This window comes from Cetorhinus maximus, chromosome 3 (genome assembly GCF_964194155.1).
Source record: "Cetorhinus maximus chromosome 3, sCetMax3.hap1.1, whole genome shotgun sequence".
Taxonomy (NCBI): domain Eukaryota; kingdom Metazoa; phylum Chordata; class Chondrichthyes; order Lamniformes; family Cetorhinidae; genus Cetorhinus; species Cetorhinus maximus.
This window is the reverse complement of record NC_135881.1, coordinates 50,980,505-51,004,395: the sequence shown is the minus strand read 5'-3', so window position 1 is coordinate 51,004,395 and position 23,891 is coordinate 50,980,505. Positions and strand designations below refer to the sequence as shown.

General features: G+C 41.5%; 1 protein-coding gene across 1 annotated transcript in view; it reads left to right on the top strand.

The window, feature by feature from the left end:
- Window positions 1–23,356, top strand: part of ptf1a (pancreas associated transcription factor 1a) — a 122,053-nt gene extending 98,697 nt beyond the window's left edge. Inside the window, 3 exon segments of the mRNA XM_078535592.1 lie at window positions 8,053–8,115; window positions 8,201–8,292; window positions 22,852–23,356. Of these exon segments, the coding sequence (XP_078391718.1) occupies window positions 8,053–8,115; window positions 8,201–8,292; window positions 22,852–22,876 (180 nt within the window). The 3' untranslated portion in view covers window positions 22,877–23,356.
- Window positions 23,357–23,891: the final 535 nt, after the last annotated feature.

Sequence of the window (23,891 nt, the reverse complement as noted above, 5' to 3'; positions counted from 1 at the left end):
AAAGCCATACTGACTCACCCAGCAGTCAATGTCCTGTACAAAGTTGCTGACTGAAGTTTTAATTATTCTGTGCTGGTTTTTACAGCTGCTGGCTCTCTTCCAGCAATGAAAATCTACTCAATCTTAGCTCCACACTCCTGACACCATGTCTCGTGTGTAAAATGGTTACTGCCCAAAACCTTTATTCGCCCAAGATGACATCAGAGGTCACATGAATATGGCAAGCCACTGTGTACAAAGGTATTTCTCCAAGCATTATGCAGCCATCAGAATCCACTCAGTAATTGCCTTGAAATATAATGCTTTCCAAGTGTAATGCAAAATGTAGGGAAAGACCTTCCAAGTTCAGTTGAGCTGTGTTCTTTTAACCAGACACTTCCAGATTGATGGTCCTGGCAAGTTGCATTTGTTAAATAGTGGTGCAAGATTCTTGCATGTTGATGGAAAGTTAAAAGTCTCAGAATTTCAAACAAGTGGCATCATCCCATTCTAATTCTGTCATTTGCATGAAGGTGCTAATAGAAGGCCCACCCTGACACTAAATAATATTCATGTCACAGAGCCTTTCTAGCTGGATCCATCCCATCAGAAATTCCTAATTCTGCAAAAAAAGTGACACAAAAGCAAAATACTGTGGATGCTGGAAATCTGAAACAAAAGCAGAAAATGCTGGGAATATTCATGGGGTCTGGCATCTATGAAGGGATAAATAGATTTGTCGCTCATCAGAAAGTTCTGTTCAAAGATCATTGATTAAAACGTTAACTATTTTTCTCTCTTCACAAAAAAATAATTACACCTATCAAGGGTTTAAAATGAACCAGTTTTAATGACTATACAAAAAATAGGCATGCTTGCTATCTGGTGACTTCCACAATTTCTCAGCCTATCCTAACTAGAAAAGCAAACACATTGCCAGGTTAAAGTGAACATCTCAGGCTAGATTCTCCTCTGTGATCCTTCCTGAAGTTGAACAGAATGGTGGCAGAGAATTATGGAAACTTTGGCCAGTGCTGCCTCAATGCCTAATCTGCATTTATTTCCTCCCACCATCCCACCCACCCCACCATTCCACAGGGAATGCCGCTGGCCACTGCTTCTTCCCCCACTACATGCAAATGATACCAGGAGGAATAGGCGCAGAATTCCGGCAGATTTCGCTCCAGTCCACATATGTTGCTGCTGCTTCCCAATAGCACCTTGAAAAAAGTAACAGTAGGCTCTTAGAATTGGCAGGATTGCAAAGTTGCCTCAATGAAGGATAAAGCTTTGTCACAAAACACTCTGCCTTCAGTTTTGTCCCCAGTGATTCACCAATGTGGGCCTTTGTTTCTGCCAAGTCCTGCACGGCTGCAGCTCCATCAATCTTTGGGAAGCTTGTGCCTCTTCAGCGCTGTTTCTGTCTCATGTGGTGCTGCAACATTTCCCATAGGGTTGATGGTGGGTTGTTTCGTGACAGCAGGAATCTCATTGGGAGCACATCATGCATGGGAAAGGACCCTCAACACCTGCAGGCAGAAATCCCACCAAGCCATTACTCCATCCTATAAAGGAAAATTATGTCATTACCTCTATGTATGTGGCCTTAGCAAACTAGGTCTACTGTCTCTGGGTTTATAGATTCTTTCTTCCCACATTGTCCCTTGAAAAGCTGATGTTTTTTATCATCAACTCTTGGGGCAGACTTTTCTCGTTGGCGTGCAGGGGCAGGACCCGCACGCCGACGCATAAAATGATGCATGGTGACATCGGGCGAGCGTCCCGACAACACCGCGCACCTTCGCGATATTTTGTTGGGTGGGCACGCGATGATATCCGATGCACACCCGCCATTAATTAAAGGGCCGCTTAAGGCCATTGCGGCGCCAATTGACAGCGATTTTTCGGCACCCATGCGATCTTAAGGTCGTCGCACGAGCGCAATGGGCAGGCGGGTAGCAGACGTTTGTATAAACCTCACCCACAGGCGGGATAAGAGGGCTCCGTGGGCTCACGAGTGCGCTCTGTCAAATATTTAATTTGCAAAGTTACTGATACTTGCCTGTGTGAGCTGCAATACTTCAAAATGCATACCAGCTGCTTGGACTGGAGTCGTAGCCTTCAGGTCAGCACTCTGCAGTGAAGAATCATTTTTGGGCCTGCAGATTTCAGGAAGCCTTCCTGTAGCCTGGGAATGGGAGTTGAACTCTCCACTGGAGGCACCTCCTCTGAGGAAGAAGGGAGGGCTAGAAGGAGGAAGAGGCCAGGAGTGCACATTCAGCCTCCAGGGGAGCCACCTTTAGGGGAGAGGCGCAGCCGCAAGGGGTGCAGGGCCAAGAGGTAGTCCAAGGAGGAAGGGGCCGCAGAAGACACCACTATCCTGCTGCCAGGGTATACAGGCAGCGAAGCAGCTACCTCAATATGTCTGAGGCGCAGTGCTGAAGGAGGCTCGGTCTCTCAAGGGAGATAGTCAACTATATCTGTCAGATGATTGGTCCTGAGATCTCCGCTAACTGTGTAGGTGGACACCGCATGCCAGTGGCTCTAAAGGTCACAGCTGCCCTCAAATTCTATGCCCCTGGCTCCTTCCAGGGGTCGGTGGGTGATCTTTGTGGTGTCTCCCAGTCAGCCGTCAAGCAGGTTACAGACGCTCTGTTCAGCCGTGCATTGACCTTCATCTACTACCGTTGGGACCAGGCCAGCCAGACACAGCGAGCCAGAGGCTTCGTGGCCATTGCTGGCTTCCCCCGCGTCCAGGGTGCTATAGACTGCACACATGTGGCCATCAAGGCACCAGCAGGTGAGCCTGGTGCCTTCATCAACAGGAAGGGATTCCACTCCATGAACATGCAGATAGTTTGTGATCACAGGATACTGATTCTACAAGTCTGTGCAAGGTACCCAGGTAACTCCCATGATGCCTACATCCTCAAACATCCCAGGTGCTGGGGCTCTTCAGTGCTCCGGCCCGGCTGGGTGACAAGGGCTATCCCCTCAGAAGGTGGCTCACGACGTCTCTCCATCATCCAAGAACAGAAGCTGAGCAGCGGTACAATAGGAGCCATGTCTCCACAAGGGCTGTGGCGGAGAGAGCCATCGGTTTTCTCAAAATGTACTTCCGATGCCTGGACCTCTCCAGTATCCCCCAGATTGTGTGTCAGTGATAGTGGTTGCATGCTGCACTCTCCACAATCTTGCACTGGAAAGGGGGGATACTGTGGACGAATAAAGTGTAGACGAGGTGGCTGCTGCTGCACACGATGAGTCCAGCAGTGAGTCCAAGGATGAGCACGCAGAGGGAAATGCTGAGGGGGTAGACGCTGACCCGGGCATACTGCAGGGAGGCAGGGACACCTGGGAGGCTTTAATCCAACGAACCTTCAGCTAGAACACCACATATGGACCTCCAGGACAAGCCAGGGCTGCAGGCTCCATACTCGATACCTGAGTGCAAAATCTGCCTGGATAGGAACATTAACTAAGGGCCTTGTTAATAAAGCTGAATGTCCCACAAGTCACTCATAACATTATTGGTAACCATCCGCCTACAGAAGAAATGAGGCGCCCTCAGCCATGGTGACATGTCTGAATTTGATGGTACAACAAAAGGAACTTAAGAGAACAAAATGACAAAGGTGTTCAACATCACACAAACTCATAAAGACTTCATTGCAGGCCAACAGAAAAGCACCAGTGTTAAACCCATGGTGTGCCTAAGGTGCCTTATGTTTACGCTTTCGGGTGCCAAGTCTTGGTGCTGCCCTCTCGCTGGGCCTGGCATCTGAGACAGCCTGCTCACTCTGCCGCCCTGTTGGCCTCAATGCCCTCTGGCCCGTGGAGCCTGTGCTGGCCCCGCCTGGGAGGGAGCTGCCAGTTCCACTGCTGGCATCTCTCCAGTCTTCGCAGCCTCGCTGAATGTAATGGTCACTGGCAGAGGGGCGAAGGAGCTGCTGCCCTCATCCGGGGCGCCCTGAGAGGTACCCGCAGAGACGACAGGCAGCTGCTGCACCGACGTGCGGTCAGTTCAGACCTCCCTGCTCACCGTGGATGGATGGGCACCAAGCTGGGAAACTTGGTGCCCAGACCATCTCCCACACTGGCACTGAGCAGCTGAGGTCAATGCCAATGTGTGGGCCTGCTGGTCCGAGTGCATCCCCAGGAAGCCCTGATTGGTCTCTTGGAGGAGCCTCTCCACAAGAGTCGCCACTCTCTCCATGGAGGACACATAGCACTCGGCCATGAGGCTCATTGCATTGGCGATGGTCCGCATAGACTGCTCCACCACAGACACCAAGCCAAGCATAGCCTCATGTAACTCCACCAGATGCTCCCGCACACCCTGCCGCATTTCCTGCATTTGCTGTGTCACGGACGACTCCAGAGGTGACCTCAGTGCTGGGCATACATACCTGCCCGTGACACCCCAGCCTCACCAACACCGATGGACCTGGGCGCATGGCGCTTCTCCAGACCTAGGGCCTTCTGCTTGAACCAGCTAAGCATCGCCACCTAGGCCTGCCCTCCTCCAGTCCTCACCCGCTCAACAGCATTATTTGCATTCTTCTCCTGAAAAGAAGAGAAGAGCTTTGATTAGTGCTACTTGTACCTGGATTCACTTCGCAACCAGCCCACCTCAACCAAAGTGGAATTTTGCAGGGTTCCAGTGCCTCCTCACCCCGCTGCTGCCAGCCACTCACACAAAGATGCCAGGCCTGTTACCAACCCACCCCCTTGGCCAAATGCTGCCTACATCACATTTGGCACCACACGGTCTAACCTTCCATAGCAAGGAGGCGCAAGCACATGGAGTGCAGAGGGCAGCAGATCAATCGGTGCCACGTCACCTTGAAGCTCTCCTCCCAGCATGTCATCACCCTGATTTTGACAGGTCCTGGAGTTCCAACACTGCGCCTAGGTGCAGCTCCTCCAGGTTGCCCCCAAAACAGTCATGTGGGTCTCAGTGTATCACATGCTGCTGGTGCAGAACCCATCTCTTCACCACCCTCTCAGGGCGACCTAGGCATGGGCAATATCTGCTGCCCCACCCAGCGAAGGACACATGCCGTCAATGATTCAATGCAGTCACTACACTCAGACTTGGTGGGGGGGGTTGACGGGGGCAGGGGTGGTGGCGGGGGGTGCCAGGGGGGAAAGCCTACCTGCTGGGTTAAGTCACCAATGCCAACATGGTACTCACCCATCCCGAGCACAGGAGGTCATTGAAGTGCTTGCGGCACTAGATCCACATGCGTCGCACCACATCGTGGGAGCTCACTATCTCCGCCACCTCTTCCCAGGCATGTTTGGTCATGTCGGGGGGCCTCCTCCTCCTGTCCTGGGGCATGAGGACCTCCTGCCATGCTGCCACCTCCTTGAGGAGGGCAGCAAGGCAACCATCTGAAAAACAACGGGCACAGTGCCCCATTGCCCTACCCTCCTGGCTGGCCTGCTCACCAGCAGCGCTCTAGGGAGCCCTTCCAGTAGCCATGTTTGTCAACCTTTGACAAACTGCAGCAGCTTTTTAAAACAGGCCGCCGGGTCGCCATTGGACCCAGCAGTCATTCCAGTCCCGTTGCCGCCCGCCCACTCCCGCTGTCCTCGGGAGCCACAATGCATGCTGGGTGGGCCTTAATTGGCCCGCCCGCGTAAAATGGCAGCGCGGACCCAATTGCGGGTGGCAGTCGGGCCTGCTCCTGCTCCGCCCGCCAGCCAGAAAATTCTGCCCTTGCTTGTTTTCCCAGACTGCAGAAGGATTGCTGAAACTTTCATTTGTAGGGCACTTTCACTGCAAGGTCAAAGATAGCAAGAACCAGAAAGAGAATAAACGTTCTCTTTGCACTCTGTTATCGGGCCCATAGCCTTTGTTGTGTCCATTGCATTCAGCCATTTCTTGATGTTACATGGTGTAAATTGAATTGACTGAATGCCAGCATCTGTAATGTTGGGGACCTCAAGGGGAAGCCAAGCTCGATCATCCCATCATTTTACAGATTCAAAATATTATGTTTTCATTCTTTTATTTTGCTCAGGTAGCTTTCATTAAATGCTAGCAACATGACTCAGTTACAATATATGATTAGCACACTGTCACTTTCACGATTTCTGACTCTGCCACAGCAGAGGGACCTGCATGACCTGTGTTAAAAATAAAACGATTGCTTAGCTCTCAATGGTTAAAATTCACAGGACAGCAGAAATTTGTTTATGTCAAGTAAGACTGATGTGTGGTAGCATGGCCTGTTCTTTGTTAATTATGATTGCCGAAGATAAGTTGTACTGAGTGAATTATGTGAATCTGATCATATATGATCACTCTGTATGTTCACTCAGCATGAGTATCAAGCTTTGCCTCACCAAATGTTTGCTCAGCTCATCTACAGACAAATTGAGGAAGTACACATCTGAATGATATGAATATGTGATCACATCAGGATTAGGATTGTGTTATCGTATGTAAGGCAGTACTGTTTACCATAGCAACTGATGCCTCTAAACCCACAAAGAAACTGACAGAAAATCTGAATGCTTAGCAGACACATTTGGGAAAAAAGCAGTTTCATGTTTTTACAATAAAACAAAAACACCTAAAGAAAATATAGCATGCAACAAATGTTAGGATACACCTGTGATTTTACACACACTGTATTTCTGATTCAACTATATCTTTAGTGCAAGAGTTTGAACAAAAGCTGTATGCTACCCAATAGAAAGAGAAAGAGAAAAGGACCAGTATCTGTCGAGCTACAGAACAGCATTGTCAGGATGTGGAAGAAGAAAGAATAATTGTTAAAAGTCATCAAATTATGGGGCAATGCCCCTAGTATGCCACCATTCTTCACCTGCTCAAGTTCAACTGGTTTAGCCATCACCAGATCTAGTCAGACTATGTCAAGCTTTGTCAGGACTTCTTCTCATATGTCAAAGCTGCCCAGTGGTCCAGGATCTTCCAGATGTGAAGTCTTGGATGAGCTTCTGCTTCTTACAGATAAACATTGCAACATAAACATTCAATATCACCATAAACTCTGTACCCTTGCCATCAATATCATCCTCCTCCCTGGCAACTGTCTCAGGCTGAACCAGAATCTTTATAACCTCAACATTTGACTCCAGAGTGAGCTTCCAACCCCATATTGTTTCTTGCACAAAGATCACCTTCTACTTCCACAACATTGCCCGCTTCTGCCTAAAACTGCTGCTGAAGCCCGCATCCATGTGTTTGTCATCTCCTGACACAACTGTTCTAATGTTTTCATGTCTGATTTCCATCTTCTATCCTCCAACTCTGCTGCCTGTATCATATTTCACACCAGGCCCTACTCAACCATCACCTTACTGCTCCCTGACCTACATTGGTTTTCAATCCCCCAATGCTTCCAATCTAAAATTCTCTTCATTATGTTTAAATTCTCCGACCTCACTACTTTCCCTATCTCCAACTTTCTCCAGCTCTTACAAGCCTCCCTCTCTGTGAACTTTCCATTCCTCTGCCTCTAGCCTCTAGTGCATTCCCCATTCACATTTACCCCACAATTTGCACTGGAATTTACTGCCGAAACACCTCTGCTCTCCATCTCCTCTCCTCCATTAAAACCCTCCTTAAAGTCCATCACTTTGGCCAAACTATTGGCCAGCCCTCCTAGTATCTCCCTCTTTGACTTGCAATCCATTTTTTTCAGATTACGCTTCTTTAAAGCAGTATAGATGATTTTTCTATGATAAATGTACTACGTAAATGCAAGATGCTATTGTTCCTGTACAGTAGGATGAGTTGGAACACATATAAGTTGTATTATAACTGTGTGCAGATTTGAGCTCTCTCACTCCAAGGTTTCCAGTCATAAATGGTGAAAGTAGGTAAGATTAGTACCCCAGAAATGATTTTTCTCTGTTACTCATCATTGAGTTGTGTGGCCGTGTTTGTCCTCTTCATCGCAGTTGGTGTGCAGGCCAGCGGACTGGGGAAAGTATATACAAATTTGATGCTGTTACAGTAAAAAAGCACAAGAATAGAAATCCTTTCTAATATAGTACAATGTTATCTTAATTTGCAATGTCTATTTTTTCATGTAGCTCAGAGATTCTGTTGGGATTGATTTTCAAGGAAAAAATAATATTTCTCCATATTTCCCATTGGTAAGTAGAAGATTTTCTCCAGGAAACTTTAAGTTAACATGCTCTTTGACTGCAAGAAATTTGACTTCATTTTTATTGTTATCAGCCCCAAATAGGGTCCTACTCAGCACCACATACAGTGCAAACTGAGCATAACATGGACAGAGCTCCTAGTGCCCCAGGTGCTGTTAATTTAAGGTGAGATGTTTCATAATCAATACAAAAAAATCTTTATCATAAAAAAAGCAAATACTTTTCTGCTTCTATGATACCCTTTTAAGTAGCTTCAGTGAATATATGCTTAAATAATCAAGAATTCCAGCAACATTGTATTATTGGTTAATAAATTCTCAATGATTTAAAAGTGGCTGGAGTTCATTATGATGTTGATATGCAAATAATTTGTACAGAGTCTTAGCATGAATCCAGTATCAAATTGTTTGTATAATATGAGCCTCTATGACTGTCTGTAATATAACACGAGCCTTCTGACCCTCCCATTGGAGTTACCATTGACCAGAAACTGAACTGGACTAGCCATATAAACACTTTGGCTACAAGAGCAGGTCAGAGGCTAGGAATCCTGCAGTGAGTAACTCACCTCCTGACTCCACAAAGCCTGTATATCATCTATGAGGCACAAGTCAGGAGTATGATGGAATGCTTTCCACTTGTCTGGATGAGTGCAGCTCCAACAGCACTCAAGAAGCTTGACACCATCCAGGACAAAGCAGCCCATTTGATTGGCACACCATCCACAAAAATTCACTCCCTGCACCACTCCCTCCACCATCAACACTCAGTGGCAGCAGTGTGCATCATCTACAAGATGCACGGCAAGAACTCACCAAGGCTCCTTAAATAGCACCTTCCAAAACCACAACTGCTATCATCTAGAAGGACAAGGACAGCAGACACATGGGAACACCACCACCTGCAAGCTCACCTCCAAGCCACTCACCATCCTGACTTTGAAATATATCACTGTCCCTTCACTGTCGCTGGTTCAAAATCCTGGAACTATTTCCCTCCAGTGATGGACTTTAAGGAGGGCTTTAATGGAGGAGAAGGAGGTGTACCTACATCACTTGGACTGCAGCGGTTCAAGAAGGCAGCTTACCACCATCTTCTCAAGGTCAATTAGGGATGGGCAATAAATTCTGCCCTAGCCAGCAATGCCCACATCCCATGAATGAATAAAATAAAAATCATTCAATGGTATATAACAGCATTAAGTGATACCCTTATTGTGCACAATACTTAACTATAGGCTTTCTGAAATTTATTTGAATATATTATGAGATTCATATACACCAGACTGAAGAGTAGTGTAATCTGAATAAGGAACTTGTTAGTAGCATGTTTATGTCGATTTAATATATTAACATTAATAATCAACTAGATCATCTGATATGTCAGAAGCACTGTAATCAATAACATAAATTGATATTGGTGTGCATCAAAAAAATAAAGTTAAGTACACAATTGTTCAGTTATTACACCTTCCTCAGAGAGCATCTGCTGAAAAAACTAAAATTAATCCACTTTGCTCAGATAAGCAAGTTTGCTCCTGAGTTCCCTCTAAAAGAGGCTTAATTGCTGAAATACCCCTCAAACCTGCTTCTTTTTCAGCTTGCACTTAATACAACCTTTATTACTATATTATTTACAGCCCAATACTAGTACAGCCCCTGTTTCAGATTTAAATTTTATACCCTTTTTTCATATTAGAATATCAGTGGAAGGATTTTAAATTCTTAGTTAAATATTGCGAGTATAGTTGGGCATTATCACATGTAAAGGGAAAGTCTATTTTCTAATTGCAAAGATAGTCATTCATTTGTCTAATCCTTTTGTAAAAAAAAATGTCCGTCATATGTGCCAAGATGTTTCGTACTGAGTCCTCTTTTACATTTTGGAGGACTTGATTTGACTAAATCCTTAAACAAGTCACACTAGAGTACAAGACCCATCTCTTAATCTTTATGACTGTGTAATTTATGCACAATGTAACTTGGCGTGAAGCAGCAATCACCTGTTTTCAGATTAGTTATAGACTTCCTCACAAAAGTAGCAGCTTTTTGCTACTTAATTATTTACTTGGACATTCATTAGGCATTGCAATATGGTAAAAGCTTCCACCTTGTTTTAAAGTCTCTGCATAATGATTTGGATGCTTCTCTCCACAGGTGAAAAGGTAGAGATTCTGTAATGTATGTATGCAATGAGGATAGGTGATCAATGCTAGACTTAACGGCACTGCCCACATCCCACTATTATTTTTTAATATAAATATTGATTTATTTGACAGGAATTATTGATGAATATTATATTGACTGTACAGCTAAGTGTAATGACATTGTCTAAAGGACCTTTACCATCAAACGTAAATTGCACTATAAGACTTGAATTTGTGTGCCTTGTTAGAATTCTAGCCGAGCTGCGATTAGGTTCGTTTATATAGTTAAACATTCTAGAGACTTGGTAGAAAGGTATGAATAGTCAAATAGCTTGGCACTGTATGAATTTGTGAGGGTAACAATCAAGATATAACTCAAATTGAGAAACATTCCAAAGTCAGTATAAAGACATTTAATGTGAATGAAATCATCTATTAGTGGAAGAGACTTGGGGCTGAACTCCTGGCCCAAATGGGGGCAGGAATGTGTGTGGTGTGTGTGTGAATGTTGAGTGTGTGGGTGTGGGTTTTTGGCTCCATCCCTTCCCCAGACTATTTTTCTCTCCCTGCCTGCTTGGCTTCAGCTGCAGCAACAGACCGCCCTGTGGAAGGGTTTCGCCTCCAGCTGCTAAGGGCTTTTTTTATTTTAAGTTTTAAAAAGATGGAGAGAGGGGGCCTCCATTTTGGAATGCTCCCTCTCATTCTCACTTACCTTGCAAAGCCAGTTTCTATTTCTTCAGTGCTGGAGGGTTTCCTATTGGCCCTCCAGCTTTGACAGCCTGCCGACTGTCCTTAATTGGACAGCAAGTCCACCCTCTGGCAACTAATTGGCCAATTCTTGGAAAGTCACAGCTGATTCCTCATACTGTATGGACTTCAAGTTTATCCTGATGGCAGGATCCTGAAGCCCACAAGGAAAATCCTTGGGCACTAAAGATCCACAAGAGCTGAAGCTATCTTCGTATTAGCATCTTCACTCAGAACTGATCCTGCCAAAGTGCACAGGGTCATTGAGAGGTTCCCTGTTTAACATGCCAATGGCAGGCACTTGTGCCACTCTGTTTTGATCTAGGCAGCCCAATAGAGGTTGTCATCCACTACCCACCCGCCAGAAAGAAGTTATAGCGCTGTCTGCAGTTCCTTTTATAAGGATGACACTTTAAACTGATAGTGAAAGAAAAATAAATGTGTTTTGGGGGGAGGGGATCCAGGCCATGATCCTACCCGACCTTCTTGTAATTTCCCCTTCCATCCATTATCCTGGGTCCCTCCCAGAGTCAGAAAACAGGAACACCCGGCAGAGATTTCCTGATTGCACCCTCTCCTGCATTGATGACTTTGTTGGGGTGACTGGAAGCTCTGCCCCCAACTAACCATTGAGGAAACCCTGGAGGAAGGTGGAGAACCAGCATATTTGAGTTCTGGCCTAATTTGCAATACTTCCAGTGCATTTCTGTCAGGTCTAGAACAGGAATGCACTGGAATGCTCACAGATTTATAGCTACTTAATTTATCCACAGCTGGAGAAACTGTGTCCATTATATATTAAGTGTACTAGCTTTCCATCTTAAAATATATTGAAAACTCCCATATCAGGCTTCATCAATGGGAAACCTATTTTAAAACTGTCAACATTTATCTGTAGAATCTGTTATATCTGTAGGCGGTGTTAAAATGAGGGTTCATCTCACATACCATTAAATAATAGTTGCTACAATATATTGAGAATTATGAAAAATTCTAGTTGACTCTGCATTCACTTGCAGATTTTGCCATGAAGTCACTATGCTTGTATAACTAGGAGGATTTGAATGTACATTATAATGTGTTTTAATCATTTTCCCATTAACATGTTTTCTGTACTTCCTTCCTACCCCCAGTGCCCCAATTTGGCTGATTTTATTTCTGGCCTTGTTGCCCACTTCAGTTCCCTTGAGGTCCCTTCAGCTCCCAACCTCTGTGGGTTGATGCTCCACCTGCTGGCCTAATTCACTGGCCCCTCTAGCTGTCACAGCAGCCAAAGCTGATCTCACGTCTACCCACCACTTCCTGACATTTCTTTTCTTTCCAGTAGCTGCTGCGCAGCCAATAGCTTAGTTTTGCTCTATCGCATTGGCTATTGGTGCTCCCTCCTCAGGCTATTGCTAGCCAGACCTAATGGCCCTTTATGTATTTTCTCATTGCCTCCAATATGCCACCTCCACCAATCCAAATATCTGTGCCTGTTCTTAAACCATTTGTCACAGCCGGTTGTGCTGCATAGCAGCCGTTCTCCAAGAAAGTCTTTTGCAATTAGGATGGGCACACTAACATCGGTACTAACCCTTCATTTATTCATGGCCATTGTTCAGTGCAAGGTGAGGTCATTGCTCTGTAAGCCCATTACAGGAGCAGAGGTCAATTTCAAAGCCAGAAACACACTGGATCACTGGAGCAACAAGCATTTGTGTGGTTAGATTGAGGATTCAAAAGGATTTGGGGCAAAATAAATATAGACATTAGGGGCAAAGAGAGAAATTGGGGGACAGAAGAAGAGATTGGGGACAGAGATATTGGAGAGCCACTGAAACAGAAATTGGAGGACCAGGAGAGAAAGCTTTTGAACAGACAAAAGCTTGGATTTTCACCACAACAAAAGTTGCAAGTCCAGCCCCCAAGCAAGGCACTTCTGATTTTCATGGAGCGGTTTGCGTTTTGGGCATGCATATTTCATGGAGGCAGCTGTCCATTTAAGACATCAGCTGCCTCCACTCAAGTCAGATTTTGGTAGCCCAGGAGTGTAAAACCCAAAGAGTGCAGAGTAAACCTGGGAAGAGCAGGTCTGAAGTTTCTGCATTTTTTGGATAGCCAGGGTACCTCTTTGGAGATGTAAGGCACCCCTTTGGACCTGATCCTGGGACATCTTTGTGGAGGGTCAGGTGCCCCTTGGGGGAGGTAAGGTGCTCTTTGGAATTGTTAAAAGTGGATACAAATGTGCATAAAAAGTGCATAAACTCATTAACTGTCAAGCTCATTGGAACTGTCAACAGACCTGTCAAAACCAACTGTCAAAAGTGTCAAGAGGACCAATAAAGAGGAACTGTCAAAAGCACCTGTCAAAGGGAGCTGTCAAGTTGTCAAGGCATTTAGAAGTCCTGCCCTTTAAATTTTGGGGGGGAAAATCCTGTACTGTTTTTAAAAAAATCATTATTTGCTATTTCACTCTGTCTGTTAACATAAACCTGAGGACTTCCACTACTGGATTATTGCTGCATGACTGATTTCACAACCATCCATTATCTCAGTAGGGTGCCTGCCATTTCACAGTTTGATTGACAGCTACGAGTGGTTATGCACTCTTTGAAGTGGGACTATGGATTCTAATTCTTGTTGTAAGGGATTGTACAATTAAATAAGATGTTTCTTGTTATAAAGCTTTATGTAATTAAAGGAATGTAAATGTGGTAGTTTTTTTTAATAAAGAGGGTGCTTTTTCAATATAGTGAAGTCTGCAATAGACACTTAGAACTTTTCTTTTTTAGAATGTTATTTATCTCACCTCAGCATGGGTCCTGAGGTCTGTCCATGGTGGTTACTGGACGGATTGGTATGTTAGGTGTAAGGAGAGTGTGTGGAAGGGTGAAGGGATGTGAGAATGAGGGCTGGAGGGATTTTTTATGTTTTATTCTTTTTCTAATTTTTGGACAGTGTTGGAGCCCCAAGGCAGGCCATACACCCAGCCCACCTCCGCACCCAGCATCCTCCTCACTCCTTCCAGCGTTGCCAGCACCAACTTCTACTCTATCCTACGCTCCCAGACTGAACATCAGAAGCCTGGGCAGCCATTTTTAAAAGTCAGGTTTGTGAAGCCAGGAATTCTGCTAACTCTGCACACCTGACTTGCGGATGAAAATCCAGGCCAAAGAAAGAGATTGGGCAGACAAAGAGAGATATTAAGAGGGGATACAGAGAAATATTTGAGCATCAGAGAGACAAATGTAGAGCAGTCAGAGAAAGAAAGTAATTGGTGGAAAAGAAAAAAAAATTAAAGAGACAGGGCAAAAACAGATTCAGAGAACAAACGAGAGAACAGAAGTAGATGGGATAGCCGGATAGGCAGACACTTGGAAGAACATACAGAACACAGAGAGAGATTGGAAGGCTGGACAGAGACAAAGAAAAACAGTTGAGGGGTACACAAAGATCTGATGGCAACGCACAAAAGGTCAAGTGAACAGAGGATTCACTGTGAGCAAAATAACATGAAATCTACTAATATATTTTCTTACCTGTAAATTCCCTATAGGTTTTTAGTGTTAATTCTGTGCATACCCTATTACATTTATAATTACATGTGACATCTGTAAGTGGCACTGAGAACACTGACATTGAGAACACTTACCCCTTCGTCTTGTTTTCTCAGCCACAAAATCGCTGTGAAATTCTCTCTCTCCATGTACCGCCCTTGTTGTCTGAGGGTTGCTAATCATGGCTCAATGATACCACAATATCACAATCGGGCAAGTAGAAAAAGCAAGCCCCAAGAACTACTTTAGTCAGTATGGGAATTGAACCAACACCATCAGCATTATTAAGCACCACACTCCAACCAACTGAGCTAACCAGACCTCTCTGACATTATTTTATTAAAGGAACATGCTTTGTTATGTATGCAGTTGCAGGTTCTGGCCATCAAGTGGCATTGTGAAGCAGATTTGTCAACTCTAATCCAAAAACTTTGATCTGCCATTTTTTTTATAACTGAAATATCTAACATACAAAACAAAACAAAACAATTATGCATCTAACAATAATCTGATTAATTTTTAAGAAGTAAAAAAGAATTGGAAGAAATGTATTTAAATTATCTTTAGTCTCATACAATACCTCTATTTATGTTCATAAATACAGGTTGTTTATCAACCCACAAATCTTTCTGAAATGCTTATGGCAGGCGGTAAATGTAGGAAAATCTTCTGGTCAGCCAGAACTGGCAGAAGTCAATGGCAAATCACTCCAGTACCTTACCATGTATAACCATGGCTGAACACATGTAAGTCCATGGTCACCAATCCCCTCTTAGGGCATGGTACTTGAAGAGAGAGAGAATACCTCTATTAAAGTTGATTTTCTTAAAGGCCTCAGCTGCTCTAAAAGCTTAAGCTTTGATTTGATATTTTTGACCAGTGCTGTGTCATTCTGAGCTAAATTTGGATTGTGATTCTAAGCATGTGCTGTGTACCTAATTTTTTAAGGATGGAATATTTTTCTTCAGCTTCTAGTAGTTCCTGCTCAGTTGTTTTGAAATTAATTTGAACTAAAAGTGGGAAAAAAATCAAAATCTTTATTAAGGAAAAATTTATATTGACTGTTTTTTAAAAGAACTGAGAAATAATGATAAAAGCAAAATACTGAAATAAAAACAGAAAATGCTGGAAAAACTCAGCAGGCCTGGCAGCACCTGTGGAGAGAGAACCAGTTAATGTTTCATCTCTCCTTATCAGCTGAGAAATAATGATACTGTGTTTAATACAAACCAGTCGTGGCTATTGTTTTAACTTGTATTTATTACAAATTGAAACAAAATAATTATCTTCACCAGTGTTATGTTGACAGAAAGGACATAAGCTTATGCATACACCAGCAGGACAGTGGTTCCAACTGCTAGCAGCTAAGGCAGTACAGTAACAGGCACATTGATTCTTTCACATTTGATTCCTTCAAAAAACACTTAGGTTAATTTTGTTTAAAGCAAATAAAGTATTTTGAGAGAAACAGAAAGAGCAAGTTGATGAGAACGGGGAAAATAATAGGGGAGGAAGAAAATATTTTGGAGAGCGAACGGTCCTATTACTTCTTGCCCCTTAATCCTTGGGGGAGTGAGTGGAAGTTGAAGGTATAAGTGGAAGGTTAAAGATAAGGGAACAACAGCAAAACAAGGGGGAGGAAAAGGTACAGTGGTTGAGTATGTCATTTCAAGGGAAAGAAATGGGAAGGTGCTGCACATGAAAGGTTGGTGGAAGAGGGAAGGAATGGTAAGAGGCTGAAGAGGTAAGAGCACAATAGGAGTGAGAGTGTTTGAAAGTGCAAGATTAATTGGGAGATGGAATAGAAGGAGAGCCACTCAAGGTCATATTTTCCTACATCTCCAACCTTATTTGTAAGCTACAGCCATTGATGGCTTTTTTTTATGCCATCCACTATCTTCTGCCCATAAGAAAATAACAAAGAATAGAAAAAGAAACAAAAGACAGAAGCAAAAAAAAGATTTAGGGAGAGAGAAGTAGAAGAAAGAGATAGAAGCAGAAGTGGAGAAACAGAGAGAAACAGGACAAGCAAGATAGGCAGGAATCTGTGTTCTCCATCATACCATGTGGAATACCACAATAGATTGATTAACTTGAGTAGGAAGCACAGATCTCTGTCGGTGCTCCAGTTTGGCAATTGCAACAAAGTAAAATATAGTATCAGTGTCCAGTCAGGAAGATAAAAACATGCAGAAAACTATGCAAGAATCTAAAAAATAATATTCAAAAACTTACAGTTCAAAAAAACTATGTCCTAACCTGCTTTCCTCAGTATGGTACTTATGATTATCTACAAAGTCAAAGAGCAAGTCCCTGCCTGCTGTGGATCCTTTGCTATATTGATAGTGTATTACATCAACATTTCTATAGGAACTTCCTCCAGAACAAATTTGATCACATCTGCAACCAGGAAACTGGAGCAATGGCCTGAAATGTTTGTACTTGATTGTAGAGAAGTTCATACAAAAGAAATGGGTGAATGTGCTGGAAAACCTCAACCTGCCTCCCAGATTGAAACTTCGTACTGAGTGACTTTGCATCATCTGAGGGACTTATGAACCCACCAACTATCAGAAGTAATTGAAGATGCAACTGTCCTTTGGTTAATTCTAGATGAATGCAAGCTGAAATCAAGTCTGTGAGTTTCTACAATACAGCTTGAGCGCCTATGTAGTTTAGAACAAGATGATTTTTCTCCAAAATTTTTATCCTCAGAATACATTAAGCAAAGTTTTATTTTCATATATTGCTCTTGTATATTTCTAATATACACCAAGCACTTTAACACACCATATATTTATCCCAGTGATTGGTTATTTGCTTTTGCTGCAAATTTTGATTTTTTGTAACATTTAAAAACCTCTAGTCTTCAAAAATATTATGATTTTCTTTATTTCAATGAAATGTCAGACATAGTGATGTATAAATATTCAAAAATGATCCAAATGTTGAAATTCGAAGAAAGCTGCATGAACTGACATTTTTTGGAATAAGAGTTTAATAAAAGTTAATTATTCGATTCTGTGCAGCTTCACACATTTAATGTCTGTATTATTCCAAAGCGGATTATGCATTTTAACTAATAAGAGCAACATCCTGTAGTGTCCAACACTAGTTTCAAGTTGCATATGACATTAAGTTGTAAATACACTTAAAGTTGTGGGATGTTATTAAGATTGTGTGTGAATAAAAACACTGGGAGTGCTTGTAAAACAGTTTCAGGCCTATTGTAAGGGAGGAATAATGGATTTCTCAGAAGCCGTTTTGATTTTATGCATGTGCAGTGCCATTGTGAAGTTGTAGCATTGTGCAGCTTTCAGTGACATCATTTATCATTTCAACACCTCACCCCACCCCTCCCCCCCAAAAAATCACACACAAAACACTTTTATCAGGACTTGCTTATGTTTCTTGCAAACACTGAGACAGAATCAATGATAAACTACAATGGAGTTTTGTCACTTACTGTGACATGCAGAAGATTGGCAGATTTATGCAACTATTGGTACTAGTCTTACTTTTTGGGAATAATATAGTGCCACTGGTTCTTTTTTAAGAATTTTATGCTTAAACTATGTGAATTCTGAAAGCAGACCATCAACGACAGACTTTATTCAAGGATTAGAAATAATGTTATCACTCGAATGTAACATTTGTACCATGCACAAATCCTAACTATAGGAGAGGGCAAACACTTCAGTCACATTGTCCAGTTTAATTTCAGCCTAGCTGCTCCAAAACTGAGAGACCTAATGGCTAATTTTATTTTCCAGATAAGCACAAAATGCATAGAATTCATTCTTAACTGCTGCAATTTTGCTTAGCCTTTCACTATTTTTCAAACTAAATTATTCTGTGCAATATGGTGGACAATAAGGACAAAATCTTGATTCACTCCAACTTATCAGTCACAATTAATCAAACTTAACAATGGAAATAATGATGTGTTCAAAGAAACTGAAAGCTCTAGGTCATTTCTAGGGCAGCCTTCTTGTCTCTTTTTAGCTTATGGCTTTTAGAAAAATACTGTTTTCTAAAATCTGACTAAAGAAGGATTTGTGATCCCAGCCATAGTTAATCATATATAAACTGCAACATGAAATCTTGAAATTGGCTCATATACAAATTCTAGCAATAGTTTACATTTCTGTGCCTTCATGAGAAGCTCATTGTAACATTTCCAATTCCAATGCTAGCAAAAGGGCTAACCTGCAGCTTGAGCTGGTTACACGCTTTAGTTAAGTGCTCCCACCCACTGCCTTTGGGTCTGTGCAAGGTCTGTGACCTGTTTAGAATTTTCAAGTGAAATGTCATGTTGCCCCTCCCAAATGGGAGTTTCTGCTCTCATTTGATCAACAAAAAACGATTGGGGACGGTAAAATCTGTGTCTCTGTATTGTAATGTGGAAAAGTTCACAAAAATGCACCATGCTAAAAAGCTAATGCTTATTATATTACCAGTGAAATCCCCATAAAACTTTAAACACTGAATTTATCCCTTTTAAAACTGAAGTACAAATATTTTAATGAATGGCAAATGCAAGAAAATGTAAATGCAAGGTTTGAAAACGTTTTCCCATTGTGAAGTTGTGTTCTTGTCTTTATATGATAATCCATAAGATTATGACATAATTATTCTACATATTTGAAAACTACCTTGCAGCTTATATATCAATTTTATTATCCAGTTTAAGAAGTTTTTTAATGTATATATGACAAAAGTAATCTTAATCTTGAGGAAGAAAGGTTACATGCTACATAGAATCAACTTCTCTAATTAGTAGGAAAAGGATCTAGCCTAAAATTGTACTGCAGCAACCAAAATTATATTGAATTCTCAATATAGTAAATCAGCAAAAACAAATTAGATTCATAAAGGACATACAAATGGGAATAATCTTCTTATCTGTTCTTATCCTAAAAGGAAAGATGGCCAAAATTGCTAAGTGAAGTAAACTTGTCATCCTTTGAATCCACCTTTATTTATTTTTAGTTTATCAAAACATTAATTTTATAGATTTGAAATTACTGAAGATGGCTAAGCTTTTTTAGTGATACCATTAATAGACAAAGCAATACAGGTGTGCGAGGACATCATAATGAAATAGAATACACAAATTTGGAAATAGAAGTCTGCCTGGATTCTTCCAAGACTGAGCAAAATTTTGAAGTCATTAGTGGAGGATTATGAAGGATCTTCCTGATGAGTGAATTAGATAGGTTTTCCTCACTATTTAAAATGGTGCTGAATAGTTTTGTTTAAATAAACTGAAAAAGAACAGCTCATCAGTTCAGGTGGCCATTTAGATTGGAAGCTGTATCCTGAAGTGGTTTGCATCTGTCTAACCTGAACTCCATTACTGCAGAAACCATCTCATCTTTCTGAAGGATCTATTCAGACTTTCTTCCTCCAACACTGAAGAAAGATACTAACACACACAAAATAGCCATGTAGATTGATTCTGCTGTCGTGCTGCTTGCATTTGCATTGAAGACAAAAATGGCAGTTGTATTGGAAGAGTGGCTGTAAACCAACTCTGATGGTGTGAACCACCTTTGACATATATCAACAAGGCCACTGCATTTACATCAGGAGGTTGCCTACTGTTGCTGCCAGCCACTTAATAAAAAATGTGGTATACAAATCTTTTATCCCAAACATAAATTTTCCATTCTTTATTCCCACCTTTCTCAAAATTCTTGTGCCTAGAAAATATTATTAGTGATAAAATATTAAATTAAATATAAAATTTAGACCTAAAAATATTGTCCTGGCTAGGTCTTGAAACTAAAGTGAATAAAATACTCCATCTCACCATATAGGAACATTAAAGGAATTTCACTATTTTAATTAAATTTGCCATTGGCCTCTGTTTGAAAAAGAATGTCACTCTAGTCAGTTCAATTCTGTGCATTAATTTGTAAGACAGCTTTCACTTACATAGCATGTTGAGGATGTCTCAAAGTCCTTCATGCAAAAGGAATTACTTTCAAAGTAATTTCAGTTGTTGGTGTGGAGGCAAATATGGCTTATAATTTGTACACAGCAGGTCCCACAAACAAAATAAAGAACCAATTGACCTGTTTTGGTGGTGTTGAATGAGTGATGACTGGTTGACTCACTACTGTTGTTGTCAGTGCCCTATAATCTTCAGTTTAATGTATAATTTTAAAGGCAGCATCTCTGACAATTCCTTATTCCCTGATTACTGCTTTGAAGCGTCAGTCTGATGTGCCCAGGTCTTGGAGTGGGGCTTCAATATACAACCTTCCGATTCAGAGGTGAGATTTTGACCACTGAGCCAAGGTAAAGACTGTGACAGTAAATATCTACATATCTGTATTACAAATTTGGGTCTGCCATAAATACCTTGTTTCTCTTGTATATGTGAGCATCTTAATTTTATGAGGATTGATTCATACTGAATCAAATTGAGGCATGAGAGTAATGCAGTGCTCCCTTAAATCTGAACCAGTCGTATGTATCTTCTGCATATTCTTCAGTCGCTCTGAAAGCAAACTGAGCAAATAAGGTAAGCCAAGGTTTGGACTAATCATTTTATAGTATATGAACATAAAGAGTTATAGTTATGGTCAGTATGTTATGATTAGTTCAATCAGCACAAATGCCTTTGTTTGATGGTTAAAACCAATGAAGAGCATATCTTGTGTGCCAACAACAGTGGTTCATCATACTTGACTTAAACAAGATGTATTCTAACTGTCCTCAATCGTTTTAACCTTTTCACATCAGTGAAGGCCCTCAATATCCATAACAAACCCTCATTTCTTTTGCAGCCTTCATGATTCAAAAACTTGTGATGTTGCTGCCTGTTATTTAATTTCCTTCCTGACAAAGATTAAACAGCTTCCATCACAATGGTTGGGAGGTGTTTACCTAAAGAAGCTAATGAAGTTGCTTATTAGGTAATCTTTATGCAAAACAACTTATATTTTGCATATTAACCACCATTCAACTGGTGGCTTTGTTTTACACTAAAATTCTGTTACATAATTAACAATAATAGCGCTCGTTTATGTTTTACATTTTACCTTTAATATGAGTTGACTACACAGTGGAGAACAATGGAACACGAAAGCTATTTCGCTCAAGAATATGGCCTATATAACTCAAGATGAGGAAGTTCCCTGGTGGGCTGTGAGCCATTCCTCACTTGTGGAACAAACAGCTTGTCTCGCTGTTTTTGTCGATCGTTTTAAAACAAAAGATAACAGAGCACAAGGTTTTTTTTAATCGCTTGTAAGTAGACGATTGAAGGCAATTGGCTATCACTTTATGAACCAGGATTGGTAGAACATTAATTAAACTATCAAGAGATATCTGACACCAGTACTGTCAGGTATTTCTGTGCTTCCATAATTTCATGAGGCATCATTCTTTGTTACAGTCGTCTCCAGCTTTACCTTTGGAGTTAGTTTATATTGCAGATTTTGCGTAAAGGCACTAATACACTAGTACCTGTAGATAATTCAATATTTTGTCGGCTAGTTTAACCTCAGTTTATTAGAAGGTTCAGCTGAGTTTGGAATCTCAACACGTAAGGAAGGCTTGTCCACTTTGCCACTTGAACTTCAATGTAAAAGTTTACAAATCACTTCCGTGAACTACTTTTAAGTGTTTAATTTTTGGATAGGGTCGACTGTCCCAATATCTCCTTTCTAACATTACAATTTTAAGAAAGAGAACATTTTGAATATTATTGTTAACCAGAGAACACTGTGGGACAGTATAACTTTGTACTGTCTCCTCACATCACTTAGAAGGCACGTGTCTGTGTCCAGCCTCACCTACAACATAACTATAGCCTCTGTGTCATCTGGTATACAGAAAAATATCCTCTACTTATGCCCTAATGCACCAATTTAGGTTGGATCCAATAAACAGTGATTCCATACGTTGGTTTATTTTAACCTTAATCCTGAAAAAAAAACTGAAAGGATGGCAACTGTTACATCTTCTGGACACAGTGGGATGACTGTAAATGCACCTCATCCCTGCAATGTGATTGTTGGGAGTTCAAGTATGGCCCGTGGGTTTTTTTTTTCTAAAATAGATATCGAGCATTTTCACTGGCAAATGACTAATGCTATGCAAGTTACTTTTATGATCAGTGTCAAATTCATTTGAAACTATCTTTGAATGTGAGTTCCTTTTAAAATGCTGGTATTGGATAAGAAATTTGCCATTGATGCTCACCCACTCTGCAAATTACTTTCCAGTATTCAAAAAAATCGCTGGTTGATCATTTCTTTCTACTTTTATGTTTCACAGATCGTATGATAATATGTGTTCGTGAAAACCACAGCACTAGAAACCCACCTCTCCCACTCCAACCTACAGACTTAAAGCAACGAAAGAGCAGTTAATCTCGGGCAGTCAGTACCAACAAGGACTGTTTTTTGTACATTGGATAGATTTAACTAAGAAAAAGAGGCGCACGATGTCCAGTACACACCGTGGAATCTTGCGATAGACTCTTTATGAAGACCGCGTAAAAATCAGTGCAGTCTTCCTCACCAAGCTGTTTTCTTTACTCCTTGAAGTTCACAATAGGACCGGCATAAGTAGTTGACTTGTTGAAATAAGAACAACGTGGTTATTTTGCAGTTGCATTCATTTCCCCCCCCCCCCCAAGCCAACATGTAGTCTGATATGAAGGAAATGTCTTCTACAGCGTGCATAGTGCGAACCTGGTGAATGTATTTGCAGCAATTTTCCTCAAACTTTTCGCAGGTCATTACGGTGGTATAAGCATTAAAGTTAAACGTAATTATGGTGTCTGGACTGTTCATTTTTCTGACATTGTAGGGATTACTATTAGTACTTTGCTAAATAATTTTATTAGTCATATTCAATACACTAAAGCCATAGCAATTATATGTATTTCTCTTAAGGCTAGATGTTGACCCACTCAGATCAAACAGCGCCAACTGTTTGCACAGAGAAGAATTTACACTGTGCCTACTCTCACTTTTGAGACAAAATGCTTTATTTTTCTCCCAATTGTGTAGTGTAACCGGTGGCGTCTGCTGCAACAGCAAGAAGGTAAAAGATGTTTGAAAGATTTGAATAGTCAAACGCTTTCGTTTTCTAATGCGTTTGTCATGGTAAAATACAGCCCCTGTCTTTCACCCTCTCATAAATCAATATCGTCGGACAGAAAGTTTTATGGTGAGTTTAACACTAATTTAAATATTTAGTAGGGAATTCTCAGTGTTATATTTTAGTAGGCATCCGAACGTTGTCACAAAGAATTTTTTTATTAGATACCTTATTAAAATCATTTGCCATTTTTTCCTACCGAGAGTTTC